General features: G+C 36.6%; 1 protein-coding gene across 1 annotated transcript; it reads right to left on the bottom strand.

Annotated features, from left to right (window-relative positions):
• Positions 1–10758: 10758 nt before the first annotated feature.
• LOC141700683 (uncharacterized) lies at positions 10759–11184 on the bottom strand. The gene has a single exon (XM_074504391.1). It carries the CDS (start codon positions 11182–11184, stop codon positions 10759–10761), a length of 426 nt encoding a protein of 141 aa, XP_074360492.1.
• Between the last annotated feature and the right edge of the window lie 313 nt (positions 11185–11497).

Raw genomic sequence — 11497 nt, 5'->3', positions numbered from 1 at the left:
ATTCCTATCAAATTAGAGTTGGAGAACTTGTTTATTGCAATTTCCAGTTCAGAGTATGAAAATCATACAAGTGTTCCTTATATTATTCATGTTCTGATCCTGGATAAGAGTGAGGCCTTTTTAACCATCCTGCATGACATATGAGATCACAGATTTCTTTAACATCTACATCGTACAGTGAATAACAAGCCGCAATTACATAAAATTAAACATACGTTTCTATAACAAAAATACATAAAAATTACAAATTAAAGACAATACAACAGAAGGAGGAGAAAGGACCCAATACTGGATTCTAATATAGCAACAATAAAATAAAATAAAAGTTAAGAAGATGAGGGCAAAGATACATAGTGGATGGTGATACATTACCACTTCTTCCGTAATTTTTACATGGCACAAATTGTATAAACTAATAGATTTATCTTTTAAAGCACCAAAGACAAGAACCCTCACTATAATAGAAAATAAGAGAATAAGCACACGAAATTTGTTGGACTCTCTTTTTTCAATAGACTCTGCCTCAGAAGTAGACCATGTTGAGTAACAACAAAAAATTACATAAACTGGGAAAAGGTGCAAAGTTATGGAAAAAAATTAATATAAAAGACTAGGTATAATCATATCAAACAAGATGAATCCCATAAGTGAACAACATTTCAAATATACAGTCTCTTTGAAATCTAAATAAGCCTTTACTTGTCATAAGGTTATAGAAAGAAACTTAAAAATTTATCATTTTAGACACTTAAAAATTCACACAGAATTTTTTTTTTACTATAAACTTGTTGGAGCCTTAGAGCCTGGAAAGCTATATAATGGAAGAAGCAGGATGGAAAACTCATGCAGTTAATTCACATTTTAAATACGTGTATAAACTACATAAATCCTTATTCCATAAAATATTGTCGTGCAGCTGCATACGCAAATGAAGCAACTAGAAGGCCTTAAATGTGCATGATCATGCATTTCTAATTCACTAATCAGAGTTACTACACAGGCCAGACAAAAACTGTAATGTAGGCCAACGAACTAGAAGCTAGACACACAAAAAAAGAAATGAGAACTTATAAAAGTTGATAACAGAACTACACAGATATATATTGAAGGCTGAGACAAAATAAATGATACCTAAATAATCATACATCTCACTTAATTAGTTGCATCAGTATCATTTGAACTATATTTCCAACCCATCAAATTAATAGCTATTTATCTAAAAGAATTTAATTCTGATTGAGACACTTTATATAGTAATTCTAGAAAATATTAAGAAAACATCAGAAATGTATTACAATGTTTGCAACACAAATATGCACGCTTCTATGCGAGTCGTGTCTCTATAAGAAATAAAATATGATTACCTATTGATGTCTGGGTGGAGCTCACACATTTGATTATCATCACCAACGGCTAATAATATCCAGGCGATGTCAAACCCTGAAATAGAGAAATACTTCCTGATCACAAAACCATTATCGTAAACCCTGAATGCAACAGAAATCAGATACGTGACCACTACATAAATGCAATTCAGATTCTAATACAGGGTTATAAAACAAAATTAAATAAGGAGATGTTGTAAAAGAAAAAGAAAAAAAAGTTAAACTTAGTATTTCCTTCATTTTTATCATCTATGACGGGTTATACCTCTAAATGCATTTAAAAATTTGTTATCCCTTATCAGCGCTGGACGACTACTCCTATCATCCTTAACCCTGCGAATGAAAAATTTATTTCTCAAAACACCACAAAAGAAACTCATATCTCTTTGTTACCTAAATCCAAATGACATAAAATATTACCATTGTGTGAGGATATTGAACTTTATAACAATCAGGAGTTACAGCAGACAACCATGAACCAGGAAGCATGTTCTGTAAAGAGTAAAACACACATTACTAAATACAAAAATATGAATTAGTATTTTTTTTATTTCCAGCGGCTGCTTTGGGGATTTATTTAACAGTTGTATTCTAAATTTGTAACATGGATGCGTTGTTTTGGCTAAATTTTTTTTTGATATAACTTTTTTAATAATAAAATGACCAAAATAGAGATGTATAACTCACAAGTCATGCCTGACAATCATATCCGGCTATTCGTGCAACATATGAACAACACATTGATATTATGCTTCTCTCAAACAAAATAATAAGGGCTATATAGCTGATTGTTTGTAGTTATCTTAACATACATAACCAAAATTATTCACCGCAGTAAAAAACACCTATTTCGCTCAAATAAGGAAATCAAACCTGGAGAGGAAGCACCATGAGTGTTAACATCATCAGAGGCCTGTACATCAAGAGATATGATGCTTAGAGTTCTTTATAAATTAATTTTTATCACAAATACAATACATTACAAGCAGAACCCCAATTTAAAAATTAGGGTTTTGATTTAAAAAATTTCAAATTTAAATATGCTTAAAAATAGCTAATCTACTATATTTACTCACCAAATTAGGGTGTAAAATAATCAATCCATCCTAGTCAACCGACTGACCTTCGCCACTCATCGAATCGGAGTTTGAAAAGATCAAATTGGGATGAGTACTTGAGAGGTAAAATTCAAGGGAATAGAGGTGAGTAATTGGGTGAGTAGAAGACCAGATTTAGGGTCTTTGATGGTGAGATTTGAGAGGGAGAGAGAGAATGGAGAGAGAGATGTGAGAGATAGAGAGAAATGATATGAGGTGTTTATTTTTAGTTTTTATTTAATGTATCTGAATGTAAAGAGGGAAAAGAAAAATGGTTAGGGAGGGAGTCAAAATATTGTTAAAGTGGGAAATAAACACGGAAAACGCGCATTTAATTTTAAAATTGAACTTAAGACATTGGGTTTCAAATAAACGATATCTTAAAAATAGAAAGACATCGAATAAATGGGGTGTGATATCTATTATGCTTTAGACATCAGTGGCATTAGTGACCGATGTATAACATCTGATGTCTTTTAACATTTTTCTTGTAGTGAGGGCCGCCATCCTCAACATTTGTCTCCTCTCTAACGCATGTCTTCCTGCATAGAGTTCCCTTTTGCATATGCACACATTTATACAATAAAAAGTACTAATTGATACAATGAAAAAATAGGAATAATTATTACCGTTTCAACACGAGCTTCCATTTTTTGGACAAGGTCCTTAATCAATCTCTCGATGATAGGCACAATCTCACTACAAATGATAGTATTTCATCAAGCCCTTTGACTTGGATCTGCGGATGGATCAAAGGCCTCGAGAGAGGTGTGTGAAAAATTGTCTATCTATTCATCTTCATAATTTAAAGGACTAACAAATTGATGACGATTGTCATAGATCGCCACCAACATATTTCTAACAACGGGAGGAAGTTTTTTCAAGGAGGACTTCATGTTGTCTTGAACCGCATGAAGATGAGTCGGTTTAGCCTCGAGTAGAATCCCTATATTAGATGGAAAACGTGGGAATTAGCTCGGTAGTCGACTTTATGTTATTTTTTTAGGTTTTTCTCCAGGGTCATTCGTGAGATTTTGTTGGCCTTGGGGAGAAACTAAAAAAATGGCACTTTCTTAGACAAAAGTGTTAAATAGAATTATTTTTTTGATAAATAACCTAGATAAGTATATGTTTTTTTATAATTTAAGATAAAATGAATAAACAAAAATGTAAGAAAAACAACAATTTTACGTAAAAATAAATGAATTAGTAATATTTATAGTCTAATGTTGTAGGAAAAAATAACAAAAATCGTGAATCTTGGATCATGACTTGATAACTTCGAAAACCCTAATTAAAATATACAATAAAATCAGTATAGAGCAACCATCACTACAAAAATATCAATATCCTCCATTACAAGAAGATCTAAAAGTTTTTCAAACTAATGTAGATGTGCAACCTAATCAGACAAGTGAGGTATCGAATTGTTGAAGAAACTGCAAATGAGCTTTGAGGAGAGTACTGATGTGATTAAAGAACTAAAAACTGAAAGTTTGATGATAGAGGTTTAAACTACAGAGCTGGTTAACTCTTCTACTACAAGGCAACTCGACTTTTACCATTACAACTTATCCAACTAGAAAAGGACGAGAGTCTCACAACTCTTAATAATGATCTTGAGGATGATGATTTGTCAATGTTGAATGCTGATGTGAATATTAATTCAGAAGAAGAGCATGCCACTAAGATTAAAATCAATGATGTTGTTATTGAGGACAATGTGAGTGAGGATGATGAAATAAAAGAAAGCAATACCGCGATGATGGTTGTTTCTCTTTCACAAATTGTGCCGAAATTACCATTCCTGAATCTAGACATAGCTTATATGGATCAACGGTTGGGTATTGATAAATTTTCTTTCACTTTAGGCTCTATTTAGAAGGCACCTAAACTTGAGGTCACGTGGTACAAGGTTGTCATGAAGACACCAGTTGTTCAAAATATTTCTCAAACACTGGTTGATGATCCACTTAAAACGGCTCTTAAGTTTCAAGCTGTAGAAGAGGGAAAAGATCGAGTTATCTCTTTGATCGTTAATGTGATAAGCCAAGATGTTTGAATAGCTCATGAAAAAGTGAGAAGTGAAGACAAGCCGCCACCTTAGCCTCCACCTCGTGTGAATGTTAATGGAGTTTGTTCTTCTGTTAGACTTCTCGGATGTTGCTCGTCTGGTTTGGACTGAGAATCAAGAACATTCCAGCCATTTTTTGCCAGAACATGGCATATCGGAATCGGTAGAACCCCGCCGAAAACTGGATTATTTCTAGAATCCGGTCGTTGTTCATACCCGACCCGAACCTATTCTTAGCAACCTTTTTGGGTGACCCGAGTTCGATCAATCCAAACCCAAACCCTTTTTCCCAAATGTCTGGAAAAGCTTGTTTTTCTTAAATTCCCTTTGGAGCATGCTGTCTATACTAAGAAGGAGGGCAATGAATCACTAATCATTGGTTTTTATGTTGACGATCTGATTATTACAGGCACTAGTATGGGCAACATTGTTCAAATCAAGAAGCATATGAGCCAAGAGTTCGAAATATCTGACTTGGGTAATTAAGCTATTACCTCAGTATAGAGGTTAAGCAAGGAAAGGGGGTTATCGAACTTAAACATGTTGCATATGCCAAAAAAGTTCTGGAAAGGTCTGGCATGACTGGCTGTAATGTGGTCAAGTTTCCTATGGAATCGAAGCTGGTGATGTACAAAGACGAGAATGGTAAGCCTATTAATGCTACTGAATATTAGAGCACAGTAGGAGGATTGCAATATTTGGTTCACATGCGTCCAAATATCGCATATGTGGTTGTATTAGTGAGTCGTTTTATGGATAGGCCAACTGTGCTTCATCAAGGAGCTGTAAAATAATTTTAAGATACGTGCAGGGTACTCTAAACTACGGATTGATGTACATAAAGGACCAAGGGATTACATGCTGTCTGGATTTTCGGACAACGATTTGGCAGGTGATATGATGGACAGGAAAAGCACGGGAGGCATGGCTTTCTATCTGGATGAGTTATTGATCACTTGGGTTTCTCAGAAGCAGAGGTGTAGCATTGTCTAGTTGTGAGGTTGAATTTATGGCCGCTATAGCCACTGCGTGTCAAGGAATATGGCTGCATCGTCTTCTGAGCCAAATTGCAGATGTTCGGGCTGGACCAATTTTGATATGTATCGACAATAAATCTGCCATCGATCTAGCTAGAAAGCCGGTATTTCATAGTCGCAGTAAGCATATAGATGTGCGATACCACTTCATTAAAGAATCCGTAGAGAAAGGGTGATCATCATTAAACATGTTAGCAGAACAACAACGAGCAGATGTCTTGACCAAACCCATATATGTGGCAAAGTTTGAAAAGATGTGTGAATTGCTGGGTATTAAGAATCTTGATCATGTTTAGATTAAGGGGGAATGTGTTGGATTATTTATTTAATCTAAACATAGTTTATTTATTAGCTTTTATTTGTTGAATAAGTCTGTTGCACAGACGTGGGTGTTTGCAGTAGAATAGGACTTTAGTTGTTATCGATATTACAGGGAGAGTGGGAGTAGTTCCTGTTTTGCAGGGACTCTCCGTAGTTTATATTCTTTACATGTATCCTGTTTCATTATCTCTTCAATTTAAGTAAGTTTTCCATTCAATAACTCTGGAAGCAAGCTAGTGTACGTTGTGATTCTTGTCAAATCCCACTAATTATTACACTACCTAATAAAAATTAAAGTAAAAACAAAGTTTACAAGTTCAGACAAAGACTAATAGGAAAATAGAGATTGTTAAACCTCAGGTGGAGGTTAAGAATAAGTTTGGTCTTTTGTCTGATAGAGACTGTGATGTTTAGGAGATGGGGTTTGGTAGTGAGGTTGATGAACTTCAGTCCATGGAAGAATTGTTCAATGCTAGGGTGCAAGAGTATGTTTTCAGTGGTAGTAACATGTCTATGTTTGAGAAGTCTGAGTTGGATCGAAAAATTGCAGAAAAAGAGGTGAATAAGATTAATGAATTTTTGTAGGGATTTGTTGTCTGTAAAACCAATCAGGAAAGGGAATATAATTCGGACCCTGATGATACATATATGTTTATGCTGCAGGGTATTGATCGAGATAATCCAGATTTGGTTAGTGGTGAGGAGTCTCAGGACTTGGATCCTCTGTCTTAAGCTAGAGTTTGGTTGAATTCTTCTGGGTGTTTACCTTGATTTTTTTGATCAATGGTCTTTTATTTTATGTATTTTTTGGAATTTCTGGATTAGCAGAATTTGGTTTGGTCTGTGTTTTTCTTAATGAAAAACGTATGCAATATGTATATAGGTATAGTGTGTGTTTGTATGTAAAACTGAAAAAAAAGTAGATTGCACGGTTTAAGTTCCTTGCCTTGAAAAATACTCCCTCAGTCCCTTCCAATTATTTACATTTCTGAGAAAGTGTCCGGCACGCATTTTAAGGTGCATAAAAAGTATAGTTATGTAACTTATTTTTACAATTTTTTTTTCTGAATAGAAGTTGAATATTTTAATTTTTATTCAGAAAAACAAAATTGTAAAAATAATTTACAGAACTATACTTTATATGCACCTTAAAATGCGTGTCAGACACTCTCTAAAAAATGTAAACAATTGAAAGGGATGGAGGGAGTAATAAAGATTACAAGCTGATATATAAACTTCCATACACAGATGGTCATCTATAAAATAGCTGATATGCACAACTAACTCCACTACTTTTATTAGTGCATATCACTCTCTTAAAAACTCTTTAACAAATAAAAGACTAATTCAAATACTCGTGACACCTAAGCTGCTTCTAAATAAAACAATTATATCGACTAAATTTATTAAAACTCTAGTTTAGATTAAATAATTTCCAACACATTCCCCCCTTAATCTACACTGACTTTGCCAAATCTTTTATTCCAAGTAGCTCTCTCATTTCTGCAAACTGAGCTCTTGCCATTGCCTTTGTAAGAATGTCTGCACTCTGCTTCTTGGAACTAACATGCTTGATCACAATCTCTCCTCGATCCACACACTCGCGAATAAAATGATAACGCACGTCAATGTGCTTGCTGTATCCGTGAAAAACAAGATTTTTCGCCAAATCTATGGCTGATTTGTTGTCGATATAGAGTACCACTGGTGCTGGGATCACATCAGTAATTTGGCTTAGCAGTTTATGGAGCCATATGCCTTGACATGCCGCTACAGTTGCAGCCATAAACTCAGCTTCACAAGTTGATAATGCCACACATCTCTGTTTCTGCACAATCCAAGTAATCAAGCTTTTATTATGATAAAATGATATCCCACTTGTACTCCGTCTGTCCGTGCTGCTGCTGGCATAATCATTTTTAGAAAAACCTTTTAACATATAATTACGTTCTCCTCGTGTATACTTCAAACCGTACTCCATAGTTCCCTTGACATATCGTAAAACTCCCCGTGCAGCATTTAAGTAGAGAACAGTGGGCTTCTCCTTGAAGCGACTTATCAATCCTACAGCGAAAGAAATGTCTGGCCTGGTGTGTACTAAATATCACAGACCTCCAATCAGACTTTTAAACACCGTTGGATCCACCTTCTTTCATGTTTCGTCTTTGTGCAATACCATCTTTGGGTCCATGGGGAACTTTGTTTCGTTGCAGTCCTGCATACCTGCCTTCTCTAGCAAACGTTTTGCGTATGCTGTTTGTTTAAGCTCAGTTTTCCTTTTCCTTTGCTCGACCTCAATACCGAGATAGTACGTTAACTTCCCCAAGTCACTCATGTCAAATTCCGTGCGCATTTGTTCCTTGACTTTCAGTATGTTGTTGGTGCTTGTTCCTGTTACAAGCAAATCATCGACATAGATACCAATGATTAGAGACTCATTACCTTCACATTTCGTATAGATGGCATGTTCATGAGGACATTTGATGAATCCTAGTTTCTCAAGAAACTTATTTAATCGAGCATACCAAGCTCGTAGAGCCTGTTTCAAACCATACAACGCTTTCAACAACCGGTAAACCTTGTGTTCCTCTTTTTCTTTTTCGTATCCTTCAGGCTGCTTCACGAACACCTCCTCTTGGATGTCACCATTCAAAATGCAGACTTGACATCCAAGTGATGAATGTCCCAACCATTCTTTGCAGCCAAAGCTAACAGAAAACGTATTATTTCTAACCTTGTCAATGGAGCGAATGCTTCTTCGAAGTCGATACCCTGCTTTTGAACATATCCTTTGGCAACGAGCCTCGCTTTATACTTTGAAATCACCCCATTTGCATCTCTCTTGATCTTAAACACCCATTTCAAACCAATTACTCTTTGTCCTGGTGGTAGGTCTGTTAGCTCCTAGGTCTTGTTTTTTCAATACATTCCAATTCACTTTCCATAGCTTTCTTTCACTCAATTTCTTGTACAGCTTCATCAAAGTTACCAGGTTCTTCGATGCTTAACAATAATAAATCCTCAGCGATTTCAACTTGTTCTGTATCATCATAAACTTCACTCAATAGTCTGAAATTTCATGTTGGTGTACTGTCAGCGTCTTCTTCATTCACAGGTTCCTCGGTTATTTGAGTGACACGATCTTGTACTGGTGTTACAGGTTCTCGTTCCCCAGACATCACTTCGCTGTTATCCACCAATACAATCCCTATCGCACCGTTACCTTCTGGAAAACTTAATTCTTCTTTTTTTGTTTGTTCCCAGGCTCAGAACTCCGCTTCTTGAAATACCGTATCTCTGCTCATGTGTAGACTATTACTATACGAATCGTATAGTCGATCAGCTTTTGTTCCTATTTCCTTTCCCAAATATACCACCGGTTTACTTCGATCATCCAACTTGTTGACATGAACAACTGGTACTTTCATGTAAGCGATACACCCAAACACTTTAATGTGACACATGTTTGGTTTGTGCCCGCTCCAGGCTGTATATGGAGTCTTTCCCTTCAATGCTCTAGTTGGTAGACGATTCAGAATGTACACAGCATGGCGTACTGCCTCACCCCACATGTAAGACGACATCTTTGAGTCTCTGAGAAGGCTTCTTGTCATTGTTGCTACTGTGTGGTTCCTTCGCTCCACAACTCCGTTTTGTTGTGGAGTGTAAGGTGCCGTGTAATGTCTTTGAATTCCCATACTTTAAAAAAATGTGCGGAACTCAAAACTATGGAATTCCCCTCCTCTGTCCATTCTCAGTGTTTTAATTTTACTTTCTGTCCCTCTTTTAACAAGTGCCTTAAACTTTTTGAAGGTCTCAAATGCTTCTCCTTCAGTTGTCAACATGTAAACCCACATTTTACGAGTACAATGATCAACGAAAAGAAGAAAGTACCTGTTATTTGACAACATTGGAGGAGAAATCGGTCCACAGATGTCTGCATATACTAGTTCCAGTGGTTTCTTTGCTATGAATTGTGCTTGAGACGGAATTGGTGTCCGCGCCTGCTTTGACATCAGGCAGCCTTCACACCTCTTCTTTGGATGCACAAACTTAGGTATTCCCAGAGTCATCTCTTCCCTAGACATCAATTCCATCGCTTGAAAGTTAACATGGCCAAGGTGAGTGTGCCACAACCATGTTCCACTCTCTGTTTTCGACAACCAGCATTCCGGCTTAGTTTCTTCAAGAATGATTTTATACAATCGATTTGCAGACCTCAAAACCTTTATAAGGAGTGCACCTTCTTGACTGTACACTCTTAGTTGATCTTCTTCCAGTATAACCTTGCTTCCTTCCCCGGAGAGTTGTCCCAGACTTAGTATGTTACTACACAATGTTGGTATGTAGTACACATCATATAAGTTCCATTCCTCACCATTTTTGCACCTGAACGATATCACTCCTTTATCTCTGATAGCAACAGTGGAGCCATCACCAAACCGTACTTGTCCTGTGATCTTTTCGTCAAGTTCTTTAAATTTTCCTCTTTGTTCTGTTATATGTTGGCTTGCTCCATTATCGAGATACCATACTTGAGACATTTTGTTCTCCCCGTTCTTTTCACTAAGCTTTGGATTCAATTTCTCTTCGTTTAACAGGACCATCCCGTCTTCTTTGATGTCACATTCTGTGAAACAATGCTGGCTCATCTTCTTCAGCTTGTGTCATATTCACCTCTATTTTTTTTCTCTGTCTCTCCGTGGTTTACGACACTCAGAGGCGAAATGGCTGTAGATGCCACAGTTGTAGCATTTAACTATGCTCTTGTCACGAGCCCCACACCCACTGTTTCTTTCTCGAGAGTAAGAGCCACGATTCTTTTGTGACCATGATCCTCCATTTCAGTTAGTCTTACTCATCCATTCTTCCCTTGTCAGTAGTAACTTACCACCCGTGTTTTCACGTCTCGACCATTCCTCTTCTGTGAGTAGTAGCTTTCCTCCATCACTATCATTTTGGCTTCTGGTTCGTTCGTTGTGAGCTTCAAGTGAGCCCACTATCTCCTCCACGGTCATGTTTTCAAGGTCTCCAAATTGTTCAATTGTGGATACAATTTGTAGATACTTGTTTGGCATTGCACGAAGCAGTCTTTTCAAAATATAGCGTTTTGTAATCTCCTCACCCAGAGCACGGATAGTTGTCACTAATCCGTTTATTTTAATACAAAAGTCGTCTAGCTGGTCTGTCTCTTTCATATTCAAGTTTTCAAACTCACTCTTCAGAGTTTGAATCTTTGATTTCTTCACATGATCTGCACCCTGGCACATGGTCTTTATCGCTTCTCACGGCTCTCTTGCAGTCTCCTTCTCAGCCACCGATAGTAAGACGTCTTCAGGTATACTTTGGTATATGGCTGCAAGAACAATCTGATCGTGTTTCTCATCAACTGTCCACTTGTGTGCATTTACACGTGCAAGCAGTGTGAGCAAGGATGATATCTTAAAAAAAAATCAGCGAGGACTCTTGAATGGGCTCTAGATATCATCAGAAATTAGAAGCTGTGAAATCAGAAATTGTACATGATTTACAACAATCATGTACGTCTAGAGATTGAAGAAATCGATCATTTTCCCACGCACC

The sequence above is a fragment of the Apium graveolens genome, unplaced genomic scaffold (genome assembly GCF_009905375.1).
Source record: "Apium graveolens cultivar Ventura unplaced genomic scaffold, ASM990537v1 ctg2747, whole genome shotgun sequence".
NCBI lineage: Eukaryota > Viridiplantae > Streptophyta > Magnoliopsida > Apiales > Apiaceae > Apium > Apium graveolens.
This window is presented reverse-complemented; position numbering and strand designations above follow the sequence as displayed.